Below are 27,644 nucleotides of genomic sequence, written 5' to 3' on the forward strand. Positions count from 1 at the left end.
TAATAATTAAGGTATATTTTAGCTTATTATGAAAGATGCAACTTGGAAACGTATAGCAGAAGTTTCAACACTTACATAATATTGTCATAACTTGTGACCCTCATAAGTACCATTTTGCGTGATTTTGATGCTGAGGACATTGGAGAATTTCCGGCAGTTCTTGGAATAAATGGTTAAAGTTTTCATGATGGAATAAATCACGCTACTAGCATACAAAGATTTGATATCAGTTACTTTTTTCACGATATCCGTGAAACAAAGGAGCAAATTGTAAAATTCAAAATATTAAGAAAAATATCGAAATTTTTGCATTTACATTACCGCAACCCTCTCTAGAAGAGTTTTAGGCAGCATAGCAAAACTTTTTCTTCAACTTTAAGCGCAACTATATTAAAGAATTAAAATTTCCAATCTTAATAAAATGAATGCCTGTTATATCATTGATCACACTTCACTTAAAAATAATTTAAAAAATTAACAAATAAAAGCATTTATAAATAATAAAAGAATAAAAATAACATATAAATATAAAATAATACATCCAAAACAAATGTGATTAGTAACCCCTGAAATTTTTCGCACATTCTATAATAAAGATACTTCCCCGTATCTTTATTAGAGAATTTTATACTTCCTCATATAAAACTGCTGACCTTGGGCAAGGTCGTAAATGCTACGATTGCTCAGATGTTTCACTCATGTTGAGTGTGTTTCAATGTGTTTCATGCATAGTAAAGAAACTAGTTGTATATTAACTGCATGCCATTGACGAGCAATAATCATAAAAGAGTGAACTTTGGCGCGAATCTAGCATTTTTACCGAATCTAGTTGGCGACCTTTGACGACTTTTAGACAATTAATCACTGAGATGCAGTTAATATACGAGTACTAGAAAATCGAATGTGTATTTTGGTCGCCTGTCTTCCGACCGATTGAAATCAAATTTAGACCTAAAACGTCTAAATCAGATTACAAATTTCATTTATTTAAGCAATCGCGTTTTTGAATTAATAACCTTAAACAAGTGCAAAAATACAAATCTATAGGCGGTCAACTTTTTGATAGATTTGATTCGAAATTTGATGTTAATATATTTTTCGAATTGATATGAATGCGTTATAAATACTAAACTTGCATGGCAAATTTTATTTATCTAGGTCCTCACGTTCTATAATTGTCATGTTCACTTAGGCTTGGACAGCTGGTCCGACAGATTTATTCTAAATTAAATATTAAATTTAAATTTGTAGATTTCAAAATTTAACTGTAAACTACAAATTTGAAACAAAGATCATGTACCAAATTTTATTCATCTACCTGAAAGCATTTTTGAGTTATCATCTTCAAAAACAGACAGACATATTTTCAACAATGGGTTACTCGGATTGAAGGAAGTTTGAATGATGATTGCAATACTTTCTCTTTGAGTATTTGGTATACGTAAAAAAATAAAAACAAATAATAGATATTTTCAAAAGACGTTTGCTTCGACATCTCAAGATTTGATATATAAGCGTCCGCAACATGAATCCTAACAAAATCATGACGATCAATTTTTCACAATATCATCAAATTTGACAAAAAAAAAAAAGCTTAAATTTTCACAATACTGTGTTATATAGCAGTATTTCCTTAAAAACATAGCTTAAAGTCTGAAGTTTGATTCGGTGACAGAGTCTTTTTTAAATTCGAAAGTTTTTGTAACTTGATGTTTTACAGTTTCAAACATATTATAGTTATATTTAAGCAAATTTAAACACATTGTTAAAAATTTCGGCTTGAAATTTAGAAAGGTTACTCTTTTACCTCGCCAAGCATGCCAAAAATGCCAAATCGCTAGTAAAAGTGGCTGTCAGATAAAAAAATACAGTAAATATTTATAGTCAGCGGTCATTATTTTTTTGACTTTGGCGATTTGCCATTGTTGGTGTCTGTGGAGAGGTGAAGGGAATCCTAAATTAGATTTCAATGAAATTCATAAAGTTATTATAAAGTAAATCAAACTTGTGAATAGACTTTGATTTTAAAGAACTGTCTATGAGAAGCTTGATATTACAGATTGCTTTCCCCTAAGTCCAGCAAATTTCAATTATTAAACACTGAAGTGTTTCAATATATAAAGAGAAACTTACAGATGGTATTGGGATAAGATCCTAGTTTAGAGTGCTCCTTACCTCGCCAACAGCGCCAAGTCGCCAATCAAGATGGGTAATCAGATGTACAATACAAGCGGCTATATCTTTCGATTCTATATTTTCCATCTTGAACATGATTGGCTGTACTGATCATGTGATTCACTGACGTTTACTCATTGAAACGGAAAGATTATTTTGAATATATTTTCGATTAATTTTAAATATGATTGCTGTTTGGATTGAAAATATTTTGAATGTACTTTCGATTATTTATAAGATTGATGAAAATATGAATGTGTATGATTAATTTAAAAGCAAAAACGATTTGGTAGCATCATTATTTGCGATTAATCTTAAATATGATTGTAGTTACTTTTTAAAAATATTTTGAATGGACTTTCGATTATTTTTAAGCATAACAGAAATATGAATGTATATGATTAATTTAAAATGTGTTATTATTGTGTGTTCATATCCATATTTTATTAATGTATTAAATCCAGTAACAAAAGCCTTAATAATGTAATAATCGAAGGATATAGCAGCTTATTTTTAGGATTATCCCGTCGACCTATCAACGCTCACAAAAAGACTCCAAGCTTTTGGCGCCATCATAATGAAAAGTAATTTGAGGTAACTGGCGTAAATCTATCTTTTGGCGATAATATCGGGGTGGCGAAAATGGTCAACAAGATAATCCCAAAGTACCGAGTTGTGTATAGTAAATACTAAAGTAATAAAATTAGTTTAGTCAATCAATTTCTGCTTGGTTAATAATGCTTCAAACTGGAGAAATAAATTTTTAGCAACGAAAATTGACGGAATAGGTTTAATCGTTGAAGTTAAGGGCACTGCCAAAGTTTTATTTTGGCATATATCTTGAAATGGAGAACAACAGGATGGCCGACCATTTATGAGTATTTAGATGTCATCAAAAAATTTCGAAATATGCATAAAGCTTGTGGATGGGGAGCTCTACCCGCGAATTTTCTTCTCAGAAAATGAACAAAACATATAGTGTTTTTTCGATTTCTTTCTAAAATGGAGGGTGGGTGAGAACAAGCAGACCATTGAATAAGCTTTCATATGAAATTGAAATTCTTGATATCGGATCAGTGATTGGAATTATATAGCTGTTTGACTGCTTTTCGTTATTATATAGAAATATTTAAATGTAATTACATAGAAAGATTTAAGTAGAAATATTTAAATTATATAGAAATATTTAAATGTAATTACAAAGCTAAGTCTAATAATGAATTTGGCGAAGAAAATCAAGTTTGGTGATTATATCATGATTTGAGTCTAACCACTTATTACCATATTATATTTACAATCAAATTACTCACTTTAGAAAATATCTTTAAAAAATAATTAAAGTATCGGAAATTATTATAGAAGCGTGCATATATTTCATTGAAATCATAAATAAAAAATGTATAGTACCTTAATATTTTGTTTAAAGTCAATGGAATTAATGGAAATGTTAAAAGAAACTTTAAATTATTGAAGAATAGTAAATAAAATGTGTTGTAAGATTAACCTCACTGAAAGGAGATTCATTTTACAAACGTTAGTGAATCACATGATCAAAACAGCCAATAATGTTCAAAATAGCAAAAATGGAATCGAAAGATATAGTCGCTTGTTAAACAATATCGTGAAGCAGTTATAGTTATTTACTTTTTTTATTAAAATTATGAGTGTCATTGATCATGATTATTTCTTCTAAGAAGATTTATGCTTGAACTTTTATGGGACACTATTGTTGAATAACCTTTGAATTCTGAAATAAAGAGCTTTTGCAAACCGGTTACATCGTTTTGTGTTTTAGACAATAAAATTAGAGCATGCGATGTTTTCAGCTTCTGACATTTAGGTGTATCTAGGTGATATTGCTTCTGAAAACGACATCGGGCGAATTTTTTTAACTTAAAGAAGAAAAAAAACATCCTACGACTTCGCTTTCAGTGGGAGCGGGAACCTAGTATCTTCGCTAGAACATTGAGCATAAAGATTTTGAGGATAACTAAATAACAGCGGGGGGGGGAGGAGCCACCTCCCTCAATTCCCAGCAGCCTCGCTACAAGAGACTGATGCTTTTTTTAAAGAAATTTTCAGGAATAAATGCACTTTCTTAGTTCAACTAATTCCTCATTTAAGCATGGAACGATTTAGAAATTTCTGTAAAAAAATGGCGCAATTTTTAGTGATACAAATTTTGTTCTATCGGTATGATATATATTCCGCCACGTTAAATCGAATTCTCCAAAACAATATTCCTGATAATATTTGTGATCATAATATTTCTCATCATTATAATCATTTGACATCGATTTTTGAATAATCACTGCTTTATCGAATTATCAAGGGAAATCCACAAAAAGAACAGAAAATCGCAAATAATTACATTAAAATGAAAAAATAATTTTAAAATAAAAAAATTGTTAAATAAAGAAAACCGATTTCAAAAAACTCGAGTAGATGTTTCTTTTAATGTTTTAATGAAGATAGAGTTTAATTATACAGATGATTCTCAAAATAATAGATACACCAGTGAATAAAAATGATATTTAAGAATACACTTCATAAATATTAAAATATAATCCCAATTTTTTAAAAATATAACTAATAGATATCAGGGAAGGAAAGAGGTAGCTTTAGTGAAGCCGTATACCTCTTAAGAGTAAAATATGCAAAAGTGTAATATCAGTAAAATATGCATACACGCGAAACATCAGACTTTATAGATTTCGAAGAGGCCAAATTACACAAGACCAACTAGCTAGAGCAATTGTGATCGAACACAACCCAATTTCTAAGCGTTTCTAGAGCTATGGTCTCTAAAGCCATGTCAGCGCACACACAGAGCGACAAGACAACCTCGTCAAAGAAAAATAGCGGACGGAAGGAAAAGCTGAATGAAAAAGACCGACGAGTATAGAAGCTGATTGTAATGTATGAAAAGAAAACGCAACCAAAGTAAACACAGAACTCAATCATCATCTGAATTCTCCAGTGTGAATAATTACAGTTAGGATGCAGCTTCATAAACAGAACATTTACAATAGAGAAGCAATTCCCAAGCCTTTTATCACAAATGTTAATACCAATTTTCAACTATTGATTAAAAATCAGAAGATTGTAAGAAAAATTACCTTCCACATTTTTAACCACAGCAAGACGGATTCATTTTTTTAAGAGCACCTGCACTGGTAATTTCCAAAAGTGCATCATCCTGATTATGATTATCTTCCTCCAGCTGTCAAACACGGTTGTGGGTCTGCCATGAAACGAACTGCCGTGTCATGATTTTCTGCTGCTCCAATCGTAACTCTGAAAGAAAAAAAAGAATCAGCGGGAAGACGTATAGAGAAATTTTAGCTGGGCAGATTCATCCTATGACACAAATTTTGTTTCCTGCAGGAGATGGAAGTTTCCAGGATGGTAATGCTCCTATTCATGCAGCGGGACTTGATAGTTGTTTGATAAACACGAGGATAAAGTGAAATATCTCCCTTGGTTCACACATTCCTCCGACCTTAATATAATAGAACTGCTGTGGTTTATTATGAATGTTCAATTCGTAATCGATATTCTCCACAATCATCTCTCTTGAAATATCTCCATGAAGAAGGGTACAATATTCATCTAAACACAATTCAGCACTGTATGGGTGAATCCAGCTGTATTACATACCAAAGGTGATTTTTCTCCTTATTAATAAAGATTCTTTTATTTGTTTATAGTTTTTCCATTACTTTAATTATCACATGTATAGACGAATGACAGATGAAACATTTTACGGAATAAATAAAAAATATTGCAGTTCTGACGTAAAATTTGCACATTAAAAAATGTGTGACTGATATTCTAATCTGTCTAGAGAAAATCGGCTTTGAAGGTAGTTTGAAATTATCTACATTGCTTTCTAAAGTTATAGACTAGTTTTATACCAACACAACATTATATATAACATCGATTTATCTTACAGTAGAAGCTGGTAATTAATTCAATATTGACAGATATCTTCATGATAATTTTTTCTATTCTCAAAGTTATTGCAATTGTTGATATGAGATGTCATTGGTATAATCATGAAAAACAACCTGAAATTTTTAAAGATTGTATCAAATTGTTGAATATGCGAAATCACTATTCTTTATTGCATCTATATTATGTAAAATCGCACCCATTATATAATTCAGCGCGTAACTTACTGCATTAAGAAATTTTGGAAATATAGCTTTAATGATTATTTGCATTGGTTAAAAACAGGTAGCTTCAAATAATATGTTGTCAAATATATACTTCAAATAATATGTGTTAGATATAATGCATTTGAATACAACATCCAGTTTCTGTTCCCTTTCTTTATTTATTCGTTGTTATAGCCTTTTCATTATAATGTATTTCAAATTTCGCTCAACTGATATTCAGTTTTGCTGTCTAATATAGTGCAATACTGATTTATACTAGATTATTTTGAATAGTTTTTTTAAAATATATAATAAAAAATTCTAACAGAATGGAGAATCTAGTTAAAAAAGTTAATTTCGTACTGATTCCTGAAATTAAGAATTCTCACTATTCTGTCACGTAGGAGTTTATTTATTTTTTATTAAGACAAACAATTAATTTTAAACAAAATTTGATTGGAGATGTAACATTACGGAAAATTCGAATAATTTGAACTGTACAAAAACAACGCACATGTCAGTTTTTATTATGTCAGCTGAAGATCGTAATAGTTTATCTTTTCTTTATCACGCAAAGGATGAAATCGCTCACGCAATCCGAAACTTGAAAATATCAGTGTCTTCTCAGTCAACCTACCATCTCTAGAACGTTCTAGAGCGTGAGAAGATCCAAGAAGCAATAAAGTAAACTAAGTATTTGTTTTCCTCCCTCCAATGACTATATAGGACCTGAGAAAAACAAGAATCGACAACATTCTGACTCTGCCATTGATTCTTTTTCACATTCACTCTGTCGTTAAGAACTTCGATAGATTAATTGTCTCTTATACAATGTTTCAAAAATGGTTTTGATTCTAAAACGTTTTCAACCTCTGAGTTTTTAAATAGCATGCATTTTAATAGAAAATTTCTGATTGCATGCTTACAATCCATAGAATTAGAACCAGCCTCTATATATTAATAAATTAACTGGTCCAGTGAACCTAAATGAAGATAGAACATTTTAAGAAATTGCCTTTTCATAATACTAGATAAATTTGTGAAATTATTCAGATTATAAGCTTCTTCATATTGTGTTAACCTGGTTGTTTGCTTTGCCTCCTTTAAACGGTTCATGAAACTTATTACAGGATTATAACCAGGAAAGTTTGCTCTGAAAACCTGTTTGTTGAAACTACATGGATTTATAAGATTACTAAATCATGATGTCAAAATTATGTGCCATAGATTCTAAGAAGATGGTTCTAAGCACTTTTGCAGCATTACTGCTGACTTTTGCTTTGGAAAAGTACTGTGCTGAAAGTATACCAACAATCTATGAAGCGAACATCGTGGCCATATTTGTTTCCGAATCAGAGCTACAACTCAGCGGGGAGTCATTACAAGCTGCTGTCGTCTTAGGGGTTGAGGATGCAAACAAGCGATATCCGCATATAAGATTCAACCTGAAATTGAAAAATGATTCAAAGACCTGCTTCCACAACTATGCTGGAGTTCTGGCCGCTGAAGAATACTATAAAAGCCAGGTAACGGCATTCGTGGGACCTGCCTGTAGCAAAGCACTGGAACCTGTCAGTCGAATGGCTTCATACTGGAATGTACCAGTTTATACAGCTGGTGGTATCGATATGTTGTTTTCTCTGAAAAATATATTCAGTACTCTAACGAGAGTTTCATTCTCAATAGATCAAGTTACAAAATTCATATTACATGTAAGTAAATATATAAATCTTTTTTTATTTTTTTTATTTTGGTATTTAGAGATAAAATGCATTATATTATAGAAGACCTAGAACGTTTTATAAATCAAAATTTAATGCACTAAAGTAAATAATTTGTGATTAATTTCTTTTATTAAAATAATAATTTTTTAAATTGTTATAATGTAAATTGACTTATATCTGGCAAAGTAAATGTTTTTGAAAAAACTAAGGTAGAATTATTTTCCTATCTGAAATGGAGGGGTCTTATAAGTTTTAACTTTAAGAACAAAGCAAAAATTTCGATGATTGATACTTTAAACAGATCATATAAGTATTGATTTAAATTAGTAATACTATATTACATAAAAATTTCCTTTTCAATAGGCCAGACTTTTCAAATAATATTATAAAAAGTTGGTTTCAGTGTTATTTAATTTTAAAATTTGAAAATCAGTTCAAAAATATTTAGAAAAATACCGAAGTAACCATTAATTTCAAAAAAGCAAACATAGAAATTTAGGAATATGATTTTATCTTTTCTACTGTTAACTCTATTCTTCTTAGAGACAATTACAATGATTGAAATTGTAACTTAGCAAAAATTTTAATTCAATACTGAAGTAAGAGTTTTGAAAAATATTCAAAACAAGACTAAAAAGTGGGGATAATTTTTATGAATAATTAATGTCCTAATAACAATATTTTTAAAATAAATTTTAAAATGTTTGACTGATTATATAATAAAATTTTGTACAGTTTCTTTAAATGATTGTTTTTTTTTTATATAGATTCTGATGGAATTTCAGTGGCGGCACATAGCAATCTTTGTGGATGAATCGGAAGCTTCAGAAACCATTCTTCGTCGTAGTCTTAGTGAGATCATAAAACAAGCAGATTACGAAATGTTTCCAATTTATAAAGAATTCAACTCTTCACAGAAACCGAACTATAAGCAAATGCTTCAAGACGCAAATAAAACAGCAAGAGGTAATCGTTCGGAAATCAAGATTATTCCAGAATAGAAAAAATATTTATCTTAATCAAAATTATCTAAAAATAATTCATTTTAGTTAACAATTATCTAATATAATTAATTTAAAACTATGAAAATTATCTTATAAAATATCAAGAAAATTTTGCCTTTTAATTGAACGATTGCCTAAAAGAAATACGTTGCTTTTTCAAAGTTGTTTTTATTTTAATTATTGTGAAGAAATTTTGATAGTATTGAATATTTATCAGGGAAAATATTAATTCTAGTTACCTTTTAAATTAAAATAAAAATTTAATAATGTATTTTTTATTTTAATAAAATTTTCAATTGCATTTTCTATTATTAACACCTTAGCTTTGATGTTTTTAGATTTACTGAAATATATTGTTCTAGGTTGTATATAAATTTTGGCATAGATTTATTATTTAACTTAGTTTTAGTAGTATTCGAAAATTCTTATTGCCGGTTTCGACTAATTATCAATTAATTACCGAAAACAGAATTCCTGTTTTAAACGCGTTTTTCCAAACCGATTGAAACTTAAATTTGACACAAAACTACATTTGTAGTTACTAAATTCCATACCAAATTTAACATATTTAAATCACTGCGTTTTTGAGTTAACTTTATATATTTCCGAAAGTACAAACCAACGGAGTATCAATTCGTTGTTGGATTTGGCTTAAAATTTGATATCTACACTATAAATGTTAAATATGTGTACCAAATTTAATCTATCTTTCTGTATTCGTTTTGTAGTTATATTCGAACAGACGGACAGACAGACTTTTGAAGAGATTTTACTCGAAATTTGATAGAAATCTGCAAATTTGATTTTGAGTCTGTATACCAGATTTCATCCGTCTAGCTCAAAGAGTTTTTAAGTTATCTTTCTCACAGATAGATGAAGGGATATTTTCCAAAACTGTGTCTTTTCAACTCAGGAAAGTGTCCCAAAATGTGTCTTTTGAACTCTAAAATGTGAAGTCAAAATCTCGAATTCGAATTTATTGACAATTACAATACGTCTTCTATACTACGTATAAGATAAAGTAATAAAAAGGAGCTTCAGTTTTAGATGCTTACTGACTTAGGTGCTTAGTACTTTACCTGAACTTTCTCAAAATCAGCAAATATCTGAAAATGTGGGAATATTTATAGATTTTTGTCTTGTTTATTGCACAGGTGCTACTGATATAGAAAAATCTCAGTAACACTGAGTGCATTAATTAATGAATTAAATCTTAATTTAATGTATTTTCTTTAATTAAATTGGATCATTCTACTTTCAGTATTCATAATACTCGCTTGCGGAGGAACTGTCCGCTCCATCTTGTTGGCAGGTTATGACCTGGGAATGGAAAACGGCGAGTACGCCTTTCTGTCAATCGAGCTCCTCAAAAATCAACTTTACAGCAAACAGTTCAACTGGTACAAGCCTAATGACAAAAGAAACAAGGTAAAAAGTTGGCTCCAATCATTTCAAAGCATTACTACAGTCCGTGTGACTGTAGAAGTCAATACATGAAAAGTATTGACTTCTATCTCTAAACATTGTTATTATCCAGTATTTAATCTTTTGGCATTTTTCAATCTAAAAATTCAATTTAAGAATTTATTTCATTTAAAAATTCAATGTTGTTCAGAAATGTATTTTTCACTGACAATATTACATGAAATATCTGTGATATATAATTTACGACGTTTATAATAACACAAAGAATTATTGCTATTTATTATTTTATTAAGGTAAATAACAGTATACCCATAAAAATTTAAAGATATGAAGAATGCTTTAAATAAATGTGAAAAAATTATTATATCAATACAAATTTTTTTGTAAAATTTTGACAAAAAAAATGTTGATTGATTTTTTAAAAAAAAATTAATGAGTTTTAATCTTCAAAATATGTAATGACTCCCAAACTTGAAGATGATTTTAAAATTGTTTAAAGCTACATTAACAGACATGCTACATTGATTGGCATCTAAATTACACAAAAGTTTAAAATTCAAAAAGTAGATAGTTTAATGGAGTTTGACAAAGAATTAAATTATGTTTTTTTGTTCTATAAAACCAATCAGCATTCTATTTAAAAGCTCCAAGATTCCGCTTCATATTCTTTCAATAACGCAAGCATCTGCTGGTTTCAAATTGAATATATCATCAGCAGGCATGATAGCACATTTAATTTCGCAGCATTTACACTACGCCAATTGCAAAACATCCGTAATTTTTCTGTTTCTTAGGATTTATTTTATCTATCTTATGACAGCTATTTTTTTATCTGAGCATCTTCATCTTTTCAACTAGCATTATCAAGATGGAAAATATTAACACATCAAGTTTTTACGTATTCGTATTTTTAAAAATGCCTTTATTTGTCTCATGTTTAAGCCTTGTATGAGCATTGTACAAATTCTACGTAAGAATTTTTAAAATAGCTTGAAGCAACAATATTTTTTTATGTTTATCTTGTGTTATAATTAAAATTTCACCGATGAATATGAGAGGAAAAGTTTCCTATATTTTCCTTTAGACTTTTTTTGGCGTTTTTCTTTAAGATACCTGTTTTCAGTACGCTCTTATTTTTTTTTAAATATCAGTTCAATTAAATTTTATTTAGAACTAGCTGCCTTTGGCGACCAGCCGGTTCACCAATCTTAATGTTCGTTAAAATTTTAATAATTAAATATTTTATGCAATTCCTACTTTAATAACTTTTTCATCAAAATAATATAAAACTTCAAATTTTGATAGTCATATAATTCACTCATAATATTATAAAGGCCTTCAGTCATAACGTAATATGTATCTCTCTAAGTTTCTGTTAGCTCCCGTAGAATTTATGCTTTAAATAAAAGAGGAAAGCATGAATCTGCAATGAATAAAATAATATTTTTTACTGAAACAAAGCATTTTTTTATAATATGATTACTGAAAACAGAGTCACTGAGCGTTTAAACTTTATGGGCACTAAAGAATATATATCTTAATTTATGTAACATCTCAAGAATTTGTCAACAAAATTTTCTCAGATTCATCATGAGCAGATCGATTAATTAAAAATGTTTAATTTTAAATGCATCAAACACTAAGAAAATAGAATCGTTTAAAATAATCGAAAACAGGTTAAAATAAACTATTTAAAAAACGATGTACTTAAAAATATAAGCATATACCAAAAAATATATAATTAACATAAATACAATTTAATTACAAAAGCACACAACTAACCTAAAAATAAATTTAAAACAAATCCGAATCCGTTGAAAATCTGTTGAATCCGCTGTCAACAATCAGAACACAATGCGCATGCGTGAATTTTCAACGCCAGTTACGGCAATGCAAATGCGTGAATTTTTCTACGCCAGTTTGGGTAACGCTATGCAGATTAGAAATTTTTAATTTCCTTTATTCTGTTTTATTTTAATTTAAAAGTACTTCAGAATGAATCTCAAAGATCGATTGATTAATAATGTTTAATTTTAAATGCGTCAAACATTAAGAAAATAAACAGAATCGTTTGAAATAATCGGCCGGAAAATGCTAACCTTAGCCTCTTTAGTGCGGGAAAAAAAACTGAAGCCATACTCATTTGGCGGTGAGGAAAATGAAAAGATTTTTTTGGTGGGAAAGTTTGTTTTTAATTAATAATTAAAATTCTAATTAAAAATTCAAAAAAGGGACCCCAGGTGCACATTCCCGACCTCCAAGGTATGCATGTACCGAATTTAGTAGCTGTAGGTCAAACGGTCTGGCATATAGAGCGCCAACACACACACACACACACACACACACACATTGAGCTTTATATAAGTATAGATTATTAGAATTTAATGACGAATTAAAAAAATTTTGAAATAATTTGTTATTAGTATTGAATATTTTTATCGAATGTTGTACAGTAACTGTGCTTTAAAACACTTAGCTTTTATTATTTTCTAAGTTTTATGAATGTTTTTACAGGAGGCCAGAAAGATGTACGAATCTTTGTTGATAATTAGTATTCGTGTTCCAGTACGGGAAGAATACCAACTCTTCATTAAAGACATGAAAGAGATAGCAAAGAAAAAATTTTCGGCGATTCTCGAATCTTCATCTGTAAGTAGGAAACTAGTTGGAAATAAAACATAACCTTTTGAATTTACATTAAAAACATTCGCACTACTAATACCAGTTGAATAAAAAATTACGACAATACACTGGAGGTTTCAAAATAATTTTAGTTTCATAAATTTAAGTACATATATTTTGTGTAATAGCCTCCTTTGTTAAAAACTCCTATAGCTTCACAAAAAAAAGTAAAGAATCAGCTCATGTTTGTCTATTCAATGGAGCTCAACAGCAGCTTAAAAATGTGTATATCCTCCTGGTTCTAAGAGATGAATTAAAATGCAACTTCAGTTTTTATCCAACAATATTGTTTTTGTATGACAAGTATACAGTTAAGGGGTGTTCCTTTGGTTTTTCTTTTCTAAAACACTTGAAGTGAATGTTCAAGCTTGTGATAACTCAATATGATAATAAAGTGATCCTTGTTTCAGTCCCAAGTCCCATCCGATTGGCACATGCTTTAATAATTGACAGCGAATCGAGGTGGTATTCCCTGAGACACTTTAGTATTATCAATAAAATAATCCTAAAGAAATATTATGTTAAACTATATGCAATATAATCTTTAGCTCTTCATATAATAAACGTTTCAAATATAAATAATTAGCTTCAATGCTAATTCAGCTACGAAGAAATCGATGTTAATTTTTTTTTTTTTATTCTCGTAATATTATCGATCCAATTTTTGATTTCCGTGCGAACTGTCAGGGGGATACAAACTCATTATTCTCGTGATAATCTCCTGAAGCTGAGTATATCAATAAAGTGAAGATAGTTTAACCCTTTCCTGGTGGCCCTTAAGGTTACCAGATCTCAATACATGTAGTTTCTCCTTTTGAATGCTACCGATACCAGTTATATTGAATGAATTGCACAATCAAATAACCCCTTACTAGGTAGTCTAATTGCCATGCCAATACTATATTCACCAGTTATGTCCGGAGGTTAAGAACCTTGAGTTCAAGCCCTCTGTGAACTTCCCTCAAATAGGAAAATCCACAATTGTATTGATAATGCCTTTACAAACATACACAATGACATGTTTTAAGATCTCTAGGGAGAACTGGTTTATTTTATGTACATGTATAGCTCGCATAACGATAGAAGAATGAATATACAGAATATTTATAACAAATTGAAAGAACATTGAAACTTATCCATTTTAAATCAGTCATTATTTATTTTCATAGTTTCAATATACTTTTTGAAATATGATAATTTTCAATCTGTAGATCTGTAATAACAGCTTTCCACCTCGAGTACAAACGTAATTACTTTACGACACATTTAATAAATTTTGTAATTACACAGCATGTAAAATAAAAGTTGTGCAATCTGTGCTACCACTAAGGCCATTTGATATACACTATCACCAAGAATAGCATTCCCGCAATACATTGTACCAATCTACTTAAAAATTCGTGACACCAAATAAAAATTTTTTTACCTGGAATGCAAACATTTAATTTTACGATTCAATTGCAAATTGTGTAATTTACACAGCATGCAAAAATGAAAGTTGCGCAATCTGTGCTTCACTATATCCATTTGAAGCACACTGTCATCAAAAACATTGTTTCTGCTTTACATTTTTCAATCTGATTAAAAACTCTTAATATCGAAGCAAGACTTTTCAACTCGAATATATAATGTATTTACATAAACTTAATAAATAAACAAAAAATAACATTTCAGATAAACCCTATTGTGGGATCATTCTATGATTGTGTGCTTCTGTATGCCTACTCTCTGAACAAGACCCTCTCCGAGGGTGAAAATCCAAAGAACGGCCGAGCATTGGCCAGGCAAATCTGGAATTCCACGTTCACTGGTGGTAATAAATTAAGTAAATAACTTAGACTCGCATGCACCTTCTGCTGTTTTCTGCACACTACACCAAACTATGATTAATGCATACAAAGATATGAAAATTATTTGTAGAATATATTTTTTATTTCATAAATTAAGATACAAGAAGAATAACATTCGAGTCATATGAACAAGTGCAGCTCCTTGTATGTAAACGTTTATATTTAATTTCGCATATTTCATGTTCATAAAGAGAAATTTTTAATCAATTTTTTACTAAATTTCTCATGCACTGAATGCTCCAAAATATTGTACAGTTACTCTTACGGGAGAATATTTTTATAATTTGAGACGAGAAAGAAATTATTCAGTATTGATTGAAAGTTGAATAATTGAATTAAGATTCAATTTACTTAGAATAATTCTGACTGCGCATTGTCCTTTTGTGATTTTGTTTTACTTAAAGATTTTTTCTTCGTTTCTCTTTCCTTTCGTTTTAATTATTGTTCCTTTTTAATATAACGCTGAAAACCTTTTCTTATAATTTAAAAAAATACTTACTATTTAAAGTTATTTAATAGTTGTACAATTTTTAATCTAAATAAACTGATAAAATTATTCTAATAATTCTTTTCCAATAAAATTAGCTATTTATGTTTTCGAGTTACTGAGTTCACTCTTTCTCAGACAACCGGATAGACAGATTTCCTTTGAAAGGACTTTGTTCAAAATTTGACAAAAACCTAAAAATTTGGATTTTTATTGAAAATTTCACTCATTTAGTTCACAACGGTTTTGAGTTTTTTTTTTTTGCTCACAGATAGATACAATTTCAAAAATGTGTTTTTCGGACACATGGAGATCTGAAATGTGGAGATTCATTAAAATATCATGTTGGATTTTTTTTTTATATAGTTACAAAACTTTTCTGTCAATATACAAGTAAAAATTCAGAAGATAAGTCACAGAAATTTCAACAAAAAGCAGTACCGCCTCAGAAATTACAGATGCGTGAGGAGGCAATGCATTGACGAAATGTAATTTTCATTGCCCTCCTACTTGCTATATAAGAATTAATGTATTTTTTAATCATTTAGGAATTAATTTTAACTCCTAATTAATTTAATTGTTTAATTATTTTTTAAATTTTGATCGAGGAGCGTTTTTTGGCGAAAAGAATTTTTATAAAAAAGAATCACTCATAAAATGCTTTATTGGAGTGAAAGAAAAATGTTTTGCGTCACGATTTCAAATAAAAACCCTTTTTTCAGTTTGGGTAAAATGAACAATAACTACTAATAATAGAGGAAAATGTGTGTCTGTGTTTTAGTTCTCCATATAACCAAGACCTCCGAAGTTTGCTACAGATATACTTTGGAGAGTAGAATCGTATACCATTGAGAATTTTCTTAATTTTTTTTCTTAGAATTTTAATTATTTAAAAATTGAACACATTTGAGCCCTTTTTCGTTATTACTCTCAAAAGTATTATTTCACAAAATTGATTTTTACATCATTTTAAAATTTAAAATAATTGTCTCTTTTTAAAAACAATGGAATGATTTGCAAATCAACACAGAAAGTAAATCAGTTTGATTAAATTAATATTTGGAAAGTATTTTGTTTGTCTGCACTTAAACAGAAAATGAATGATAAATTTGTATAATTCTTTCTATTTTGGCTTACCTTTTGCAAACAAAATTCTACTGTATTTATTATTTCAGTCTATTATAGCGTTGTATCTTCCCATTTCTTAGGGCTTACAGGTGATATAAGCATCAATGAAAACGGAGACAGAGAAGCAGATTACACACTGAATGACATGGACCCTGAAACAGGCGTCATGATAGTAAGAAGTGTTTCCTTGAATTACTAAAATATTAAAATGCATTATGCTAACATGATAATGTATACATTTTTGCATATTATCGGTCAATATCGATATTCATAGCTAAAAATCGAGCTTTATTGAGTTGATTATTAAACCTAAAGCTTTCGAACTTATAGTTTTGTAGTTATCTTTTGATTAGAAGTGATCTTTAAGAAAAGAATTTTCAAAATTGTAATTTGGTTTTCAATTACAAATCAAATTATTTGAAATTTTCGCGTGTTTCCTCATTTTTACATGATTTAAAAATTATCTTGTCATGGGTATCAATTTTATTTCCATCGCAATATTTCCTTCGAGTTTAATAATTTTTAAAATCTTTTTAGTACATTTTAAAGTAATTCTTTTTACTCTTTTAGTAACTCTTTAGTCATTGAAACATACACGGAAATGCGACAATTTTAAACATTTTTTTACATGTGCATCTATGTTATCTTTACTATAATTAATAAGATTAAAAATATAAATATAGACGAATCAATCCATACATTATTATTATAACGATGTTTTAATTTAAAGATTCAAATTCCCTTTAATTTTTAATTATATCCACGCCCAAATTTACATATAGTTTCATTTATACATTTAATTATAGATATTTCCTTTAGTTTTTAATTATATCCAATAGTTTCATTTATGGATAAACTTATAATAAATTTAATAAATTAAATTATGCATAATATTTCCATGGCGATTTGTACGTTATAATTTCTTTATAGACTAAATATATTCAAATTTTTAAGAGGTATTTTTAATGAGAGTAGAGAAAAAGCAGCCGAGCCTGTAAATCTACCCAGAATTCAACAGTTAATGAAATCTATCGATTCTATAAATAATGTATTATTACTAACATTAAACTATTATCATATTTGTAATAATAATTTTAAATTTATAATTTTAATAATTTTAAAGTAATAAAATTAAGTAAGTAATTTTAAATTTATAAAAAGTCATAAAATTTCCTTGTTTGACTTAGTTGTACACTTTTATTGAAGAATGTAATAGGATATATAAACAGTTGTAATTTTGGCTATCGGTTATATTTTTTTATATATTCCCGAATGATGCCAATGAGAATACATCAAATGAACTATTAACACATTCTTAAAAATAACCTTTTCTAGAAACGGTTTGGCAATATCGTTTTTCTTGTTTTCATTGTATTTTTACAATTATAGCTGTTGTATTTGATAATTTGAAGCAGTCGCTTTGACTTATTTTTCAATTCCTATTATTAGTTCACACTCTCCCTATATATATTTATATATCTTGTTCAAAGTTTCAATCGTTAATAAAATACTTTTTATTCATCCACTCAAGTTCAGATACATTTTTTTAAACGTGCAGTGGATGACACTTAATGTTAATACAGTTTTTTCAAATATTAATTCATTAAGTATTAAATTTAATTAATTTTATTGCTTTAAATAGGGTTTTAGCAGTTTGTAATGGAACTTGAAATCAACAGGTAGTAGCTCAATCAGTAAAATGCAAGCATTTCAGTATTTTTCACGTGAAGGTGAAAAATGCGAGCTCAGTTAAAAAAATTTTTATATTACTTGTTTTTAATATTTAATGCTGTTGCTTTTGATAATTTTAGTACCTGGTTTGTAATATTGTTTTCAGTAATTTTTTCTGATAATTTTCTTACTGATTTGTCACAGCTGCTTTTAATTGCTGGTTATACAGTTTTAATTCAATATTTGCATTAATTTTTATTTTTAATTAATCATTTTTTATAATTTTTACATTCATAGTTGATAAATTAAGAATACATTTTTGGAAATAAATTACTTTATCACCTTAAGGTTCAGAAATAATGGTATGTATTTTTTTTTTTTTTTTTTAGTTTCAAACTTTTTAAAAATATATTTTATTGACAGTTTATGATATTTTTGTCAGTGCCCTAAGATTTTAAATACTTAATTAATATTTTTGAAATTATTTTAAATATTTGAATTTAAATTTATAAGACAAAAATCGAGTATTCTTAATACACTGTTTCACACTGATCAATTTGATCCCTAAGTTGATTCCACATCTTTAGTTGAATGATTCCACCCAATAAATCACACATCTAACTCATTTCATTAATAATTTATCGTACTTATATACTTGAATATAATTCTAAAAGTGGTATTTCAACTTATGAAGTCTAAAAGGTGCTCATTAAAATCTCAAAATCGAATATTTTGTATAATACAACATTTACTTCACGGTTTTATAAGCGAGAATATACAGGTGCAATAAGATTTTTATAGAATAACAATTTTAAATGAAAAAATAATTCTATGAGTGACGTTATAAATAATAAAATAATATTTTATTTTTTTATTTTTTTAAAAAAAGTGTATTTATTTCAGCCTATAGCAACGTTTTTCGGCAGTAGGCAGATCTATGAAAAGCTGGATGATCGGGAGATTCACTGGCCAGGGAATGTAGGTCCACCTTTGGACATGCCTGTCTGCGGCTTCACAGGAGATTCGCCAGATTGCATGCCTTTAGGTAACAATGCACCTTATATTATATCCATAAATTGAATGTTACATTTTGCCTTAAAACGCTTTTTTATTTATACTAATAATCCTAAACAGCAAAAGTATTAAAAATATATTTTAAAGCAACAGATCAAATGGCATCAAAATATATCTGTAAATTACTAGAGATATGCGAAATTCCATCAGTTCCATTAAGGACTTTTTGATAAGAAGAGGGAACTATTATTAGAAAAACACTTTAATTGTATATTAAAATATAATGCCTAAGCTATTTTCAACATAGATGATATCACTGATGAAGCATTTTTCTTAGCAGGACACGGGTTTTAATATGACCTAGTCGTAGAAAAATGCCACTTCCGTTGATGAAAAATGAAAGGAAAATGTGAATAAAATGCATTAACAGAGGCGTAAACATGAATCTTTGATCTTCTCTTCAATCTTCTGTAAACAAGTCATCATGGACACTTTCATGTCCTTTATTGAAATTTCCTACCCACCTCTTTACTATCAAATAACTCATCGCTTTCTGCCTATTTATTTCACAAATTTGTCTGTCAATTTCAATTGGTTTCGTGTCTCAATATTCAGAAAGCAGATAACAGAACGTAACCAGCATGCGGCGGGATATTCAATTTTTTTTAAAAACGCTTTAAATGCATTTCAAAATCTCAGGAATCTAAAAATGACTTCTACTATTTGCCAATATGTCAGAAAAGTGGACATGTATTTGTAAAATCATGAAAAAATGCTTCCATGGCAAAAATTGAAAATGGAACTAAATTTCTGCATACCTCTCTCATATACAAAATGCTAATATAGCATAGATATGAGATCTGTCAATGTAATTTTTATGATAACTTTGTTAGAAATTAGGTTTTTGTATTTTTCTATATTGGTACTTAAAAAATTATTTAGTTTTGTCATTGCTCAATAATTTTTTTTTATGTATACGCCACTACTGTAGATTGTAATCTTTCCCGAACCCAGATACTAACTTACATGCCATTCATTCTTTTAAAGACAATTGCATCAAACAGCTATCAAAATTTACATAAGGATTTAGTAAATCGCTTACTCAAAAACTTTTTTGCCAATATTGGTGTTAATTCATTTGAAAAATTTGTGCTTAATTCTTTCAGTTTTTGACGCAGGCACTAATTTTCCCTATCAATTTTACAAATTAAAATTTCATATATGTATGCTACAACTGTAAATAATCAATTTTTATATTTAACTCTTTCAAAGCGTTATTGAATTTAATTCTTTAAAATTTCTTTCATAAAAATAAATTTTAAAAAATTTTTGAGGGAATAACTTTCGTACAAAACTGAATTTTTTTATTAAAATAATTTAGAAATTTTACCTAGCCCTTGACAAAAAATACCAATTTCACAACTACAATTTACGAACATAATTTACTTTCAACAATATAGATATAGAAATAAATTCATGTAATATATACACATAGGTGAAATTTACAACCACAAAGAAACCACTTTTGGGGAAAGGTTTCCTGTAAATTTGTGTTTCATCTACAATTGGCTCAATTTTATGTACTTTCAGCAATGATGTCGGCTCTTAATATCATATTGCCAGTTTTGGTAGCAGTATCTGTTGTTGGATCCATGGTTGGAATGTTTGCTTACAGGTAAGTTACATACAATAAATTTCCAGTACAATAACTTGCAAAACTTCACAAAAGATTTTAAGCTATTTAAGCAGGAGATTTTGATTATTTTCTTTTAAATATTTAAGTTAATTTCATGGTAAGAAAGAAAATTTTATAGATAGCTCGAACGGAATGTAGAATAAATATCGAGCCAACTATCCTTTTCAGTGGTGATAAATTTGATAACTTGGAAACGAATTTGGCGACATTGGTAATAAAAATAAAGGATCACGATAATTTGAGATTCTGGGTGATATCTCTCTATCAGGACTCAAGTCCCAGCGTTTAATCTAGAACACTTAATGCCCTGCCGTGGGAGTTATAAAAAGCAAAGGTGCAAGATGACAGTGAGTGAGTAGTCAGTTGATTCAAAGATGGAACAGCCAAGTTGAATGAAGTCTCTCTTTGGACTGTTGCTTTCCAGCGAGTTCTGAGCGATTCGTGCTACTGTGATTACTTATTGACGATATCCTGCTTTTCTGCAGCTATTTACTTCAAATGTTGTTCTTTTGTCAGTTTCGGTTGTATTTTGTTGCTGTATATTCGTGTTTTCGTTCAGAATAAAATATCAGTATCCTTTTCCAAGTCTGTTGATAATAACTGCATTGGTGGTTTGAATATAATGTTTCATCCACCAGACGGATTTTTCAATAACATTATGAAAATATATCATCAAAAGAACGATAAACATAAAAAATCTTTAAAAATGCATTTAATGCGTTTTAATTTTTATATGATTTTATATAAAATTATATAAAATTTTCTTAATTTCTAAAAATAAATGTTCTAAGTCCTTGTAATATGTATATTAAATATTGCACTATAATAATAAATATAAGAATGATATATTAATATTTTTATTTTGAATATCAATGTATATACGAAAAAATTTAATATTCATCTAAAATATTAAATATGCATTAGTAATATTTATGATTTTGAACTGATTTTAAAATTCAGCAAACTGCTCAGCATTATGTTGAATTGCAGCAGCATTTTATAGTCATTAAATAATGCAAAACTTGAATCATAAAATTCAAATAAGCAACAGAACAGCCTTTTATTTCCTCCTTTTGAACTATTACATAAAACAAATAAGTTTTATCAATTTTACTTTCCTTTTCCGATTGAAACGACTTCATTCAACATTTGTGCCTACCGAGTATTGATGTCAACAGAAAAGCCGCAAAGAACTAAAATAGAAAGTATTTTTCTTTCTTTCTTGGAACTAGAATAAAAAGTATAGAAATCTTTATTTAGTGACTAATTAAAGGATTTCAGTCATAGGGGGAGGGGTTCTGCAACAGAAACCCATTATATTACCATTCGATAATGTAATTTTTAGTATAATGTTATAATATAACGTTTAATGCAATATTACGATGTACAGTTTAATATAATGTTTAAAATAATATCATTAAGTAATGTTAATCTATCTATACTTATAATAAAGCGCAATGTGTGTGTGTGTGTTGGCGCTCTACTGGCCAGACCGTTCGATTTACAGATACCAAATTTGGCGCGTATATACCTTGGAGAACGTTAATGTGCACCTCAGAGCAATTTTTTTGAATTTTTAATTAAAATTTTAATTAATTAAAAATTATGCTTAATTTTGACGTTTTTCCGCTATAACTTTCGAAAATATTACAGTACAAAGTTGATATTTACATCAAATTGTAGATCAAAAAATAATATTTTCAATGATATTAATGTTTTAAGAAACAAATTAAATTTCTATTTTTAATGAACTTTTAAAAAATAATTTAATCTTTTTTTTTAACAATTTGTTTCGCACAAAATAAAAATAAAATTTAAGCTCCACGAGCACGTTGCACATTAAGGGGGAAAATTAAATGTTATCAACGCGTTGCAATCATATTGATATAAGCTCAAATTAAAAAATAAATAAAATATTATTGCAAATTAAACATATAAAAATGAAATTTACACCACGTGCCTGTATGAAATGAAATATGATATTTTTTGAAAAGTAAATTCAAGGAAACGTTTTAGATGATCTGTCACAATACCTATATTACTAATTCAATTGAACAGTTTTATTTAAAGCAAATAGGGTTTAATATGTACTAGACGTCTACTCTAATGGGTGCAGTACAGCTAAATTGTAAACCTTTAGTAACAAACATACATCTGCCAACAAATGATCTAAATGAAATAAATTATAATATTTTAAATAAACTGAGTCAATATATGCTGATCAATTACACTTTTTAGATTTTTACATATATCCTCTACACTGTCAATCATATTAAAAAATATTCTTAAGACTCTAATATTTTAAATAAAAAGTCTTGCCCTCCAATCAACAAAATCAATTACTAAAGCTCACCGATTTATGAAAATTTCAATATCGCTATTCTATAAAAACGTGTGATTTTAGATCACTTCATGGACCGTCTTAAAGAAGCCAATCATCTCCCAGAGTTACTCAAGAGTGATTGGCCTAGATTATGAAAACGTTAATTGTTCTAATATTGTAATATTCAAAACTTAATAAATCGGTCAAATTTAAGCACAGAAGACAGAAACGTTTATTTATTTATTTAAAAGTTGGAGTGCCAAGAATATTTTGCAGAATATGATTCCTTAGGACCAAAGGTTTCTATAAAATTTATAATTCATATATTTTTTTTTAATATATTTATAAACAGAAAAAATAAAGTAGTATTATTGACAGCGTTTATATCCTTTTAAAAATAAAACAAAAAACTGAATTTTTTTTGAATCCGTGACATTTTCGTTTAGTAATTCTTTGAGATATTATAAATTATGAAAATTATTCTGTAGTCCACATAAGACAACAAATGCCGAACGACACTGCTTTCAGTTCTCATATTTTCTTTTTAAAAGACATGCTTGGATTCACTAAAATACGTCTTTATATTGCAGTTTCATCATTTCCACTTTAATTAAAAATTGAATTTTACGTACCCTAATAGAAAATTAGAGAGAGATACGTAATATAATGAACAGGGCGGCTTAAGGCCTACATAATATTAAAAGTGAATAATATGGCTATCAAAATTTGAAGCATAAAATATTTTTCTGAAATGCCTATTATGAGAACAAGTTACATAAAATATTAATTGAACATTTTAGTGAACATTAATACTGGCGAACCGGCTGGTCGCCAAAGACGGCTAGTACTTATTATAAAGCTCAATGTGTGTGTGTGTGTGGTGTGTTGGCGCTCTACAAGCCAGGCGGTTCGACCTACAACTATCAAATTTGGCAGGCGTATACCTTGGAGGCCGGGAATGTGCACCTTGGAGCGATGTTTTGAATTTTTATTTAGAATTTTAATTAATTAAAAATTAAGCGAAATTTTGAGGGTTTTCCGCTATAACTTCTGAAAATATTACAGCACAAAATTAATTTTTACATCAGATTGAAGTTTAAAAAATAACCCTTTTAATGATACTAAGGTTTTAACAAACAAAATAAATTTCTATTTTTAATGAATTTTAAGAAATAATTTAATCGTCTGTTTATCAATTTCAATTTATTTCGTGCAAAATAAAAATAAAATTTAAGCTACACGAGCACTTTACACGTTAAGGGGAAAAAGATTAACTTTTTTCAACGCGTTGCCATCATATTGACATAAGCTCAAATCAAAAAATAAATTAACTATCATTTCAAATTAAACATATAAAAATATAATTTTTAACACGTGTCTATATGAAACTGAATAAATACGAAATATGATATTTTTTGAAAAGTAAATGCAAGGGAACGTTTTCTATGATCTTTTACAATACCTATATTACAAATTCAATTAAACAGTTTTATTTAAGGTAAACATGGTTTAATATGTACATATACTCTAATTGGAGTCCAACAGCTAATTTGCAAATCTTTAGTAATAAACATACATCTGTTAACCAATGGTCTAAATGAAATAAATAATATTTTGTGTAAATGTCAATAAATGCTGATGAATTACGAATTTTAAATTTTTACATATGTCCTCTGCTCTGTGAATCATATTTAACAAAATATTTTTGAGACGCTAATATTTTAAATAAAAAGAGTTGCACTCCAATCAACTAAATCAATTACTAAAGCTCACCGATTTATGAAAATTTCAATATCGCTATTCTATAAAAACGTGTGATTTTAGATAGCTTCATTGACTGTCTCAAAGAAGCCAATCATCTCCCAGAGTTACTCAAGAGTGATTGGCCTAGATTATGAAAATGTCAATTGTTCTAATATTGTAATATTCAAAACTTAATAAATCGGTCAGATTTAAGCACAGAAGACAGAAACGTTTATTTAAAAGTTGGAGTGTCAAGAATATTTTGCAGAATATGATTCCCTAGGACCAAAGGATTGTCTAAAATCTAAACTTCATAATTTTTTGAGATATATTTATAAACCGAAAAAAAAATGTTATTATTATTTTTCTCCTTTTAAAAATAAAACTTAAAACTAAATTTTTCTTTCAATCCGTGAAAGTTTTGCTGGATAATTCTTTGAGATATTATAAATTATGAAAATTATTCTGTAGTGCACACAAGACTTCAATTCCGAACGACTCTACTTTTAGTTCTCATTTTTTTTAAAGTATGCTTGGATTAATTAAAATACGTCTTTATATTAATTGCAGTTTCATCATTTTTACTTTAACTTCAAATTAAACTTTACGGACCCTGATACAAAATTAGAGAGAGATGGGTAATACAATGAACAGAACGGGTTAAGGCCTACATAATAGTAGAAGTGAATTATATGACTATCAAAATTTGTAGCTTGAAAATACTTTGCGGAAATATCTGTTGTGAGACCAAGTTACATAAAATATTAATTGAACATTTCAGTGAGCCTTAATACTGGCGAACCGTCTGGTCGCCAAAGGCGGCTAGTTTTTAATAAATGAAAGATAATGAGAAAATACTACTTAATCCTAAAACTTATTATACACGCCTTCCTTTTTAATAAAGGTACTATATCGCTGAGGATATTTTTTTATAAAAATTTATAGGAATCAGAAACGAATGTTAATATTTTCTCCATAAAGCCTCCAAGCTATTCTCTCGGCCACATTTTTATACAATCGGTACCGTACTAAGGAAATCCTTATATCCTTCAATGGATTAAATGTTTTGTCGGAAGAGAAGTTCTGTTTTTCTTCACGTTTATGGAACCCATTTTTGAAAGGGCCTTAGTGACAAATCTGTTATGGCATAGTTTTTCTTTTGCGTCAAATAAAGGTAATATCATATTTTCTTTGAAATTTGCAAAAAAAAAAAAAAAAAAAAAAAAAACCTTTGAGTAAAGTAGTAGTAGTAGTTGTTGTTGTTGTTGTTGTGTGTGTGTGTGTTATATTCATCTCTTTACGAATTAATATTTTTAAAAACTTTATAATGCACAGATTTGCAAATTATGTAAGAGAATTTGTAGAATAGCATTTTATGACGAGGATTTACAGAGAGAATAAACATTAGACATAGAATAAACTCATAAAATATTAAAGAAAGGTATATGCGTTACAATTTTAAGTCTTCCAGACAATTTTTTTTAAGATTAGATCAATTCATTTTGAATTTCAGCGATGTATGGCTGTTGCAAATTTTTTGCAAATTAATTGATGGAAGAAGATTACTAGAAATCCTCCTGAACTAATGTTTGAAGTTTCTACAAATGACATATTCTGTTATTGAAATATAATTGCCTAACAAAGTGACTGATAAATATGCTTTCCATTCAAAAGATTTTTCTTTATATTGTATTTATTTTTCATTCCAGTTTCAATAAAAATAATAGAAGAAAAAATTCTTTGAGTGATGTATACATATTTGTTAATAATTAGTTTTTGGTACTGAAGACGAAGTGCTTATAATTTCCCTTCTTTTCGCCGATATTTTCAAAATATAAAAATATTGTATTTGCAAAAATTAAAATCCATTTGATGTTGCAAACTTTCTTTAAATGTATTTTATCCGTATTCAAAATAATAAATTTTCAAGTCACAGTAATAGTATAATTAGAATTTGTTGCTAATTAGTGCTTAAAGTTTATTAAAAGCATTTACTTGTTGTAATTAGGAGAATCATGCAAGAGGCCAAACTGGCTGATTATTGGTGGAAAATTGAATGGTCAGAATTAGATTTCTTTGATGCAAGCCACATGGGCTCCTCACTCAGCTTCACCAAAAGTCATAACAGATCGACACCTACTGTAAGTTTTAATTTCATAATTGATTGCTTGGAGATTAAACTATCTCCATATTCATCATTCCTGTTAAACACCAAAAGTCAGTTACTTCATGACGCATAGCTATGATTTTGCCAATTAGAAAAGCTATCACATGTTTCATGGTATTCGCGCATGTATCACAAACAAGTTAATAACAAGTATCTTTTCTGACAAGAAATTTTTTCTAAAGGTTAAACTGATTGCACCTGCCTTATGTTGTGATATATTTATTAATCAGTTAATGCATTGTCTGGATAGGTCTTGCACTGCCCATGCTTCGTCAAACTATGATGAGCAAGTTTTGTATGAAAAGCTGTGATCAAAACAACAATACGATGCTATAGCATTGTAAATGGTGAATAGAGAAAAATATGAGATAATTATTTTAAACATGTTTTATCAA

The 27,644-nt window shown here is 28.5% G+C and overlaps 1 protein-coding gene across 1 annotated transcript in view; it reads left to right on the top strand.

Annotated features, from left to right (window-relative positions):
* Positions 1–7,573: 7,573 nt before the first annotated feature.
* Positions 7,574–27,644, top strand: part of LOC129962312 (atrial natriuretic peptide receptor 1-like) — a 42,537-nt gene continuing 22,466 nt past the window's right edge. The window contains exons 1-9 of the mRNA XM_056076058.1: positions 7,574–8,047; positions 8,827–9,025; positions 10,325–10,491; positions 13,003–13,137; positions 14,845–14,983; positions 16,716–16,807; positions 19,210–19,351; positions 20,911–20,995; positions 27,091–27,223. Of these exons, the coding sequence (XP_055932033.1) occupies positions 7,574–8,047; positions 8,827–9,025; positions 10,325–10,491; positions 13,003–13,137; positions 14,845–14,983; positions 16,716–16,807; positions 19,210–19,351; positions 20,911–20,995; positions 27,091–27,223 (1,566 nt within the window). The remainder of the gene's footprint in view (positions 8,048–8,826; positions 9,026–10,324; positions 10,492–13,002; positions 13,138–14,844; positions 14,984–16,715; positions 16,808–19,209; positions 19,352–20,910; positions 20,996–27,090; positions 27,224–27,644) is intronic.

This window comes from Argiope bruennichi, chromosome 2 (assembly GCF_947563725.1).
Source record: "Argiope bruennichi chromosome 2, qqArgBrue1.1, whole genome shotgun sequence".
Lineage (NCBI taxonomy): Eukaryota > Metazoa > Arthropoda > Arachnida > Araneae > Araneidae > Argiope > Argiope bruennichi.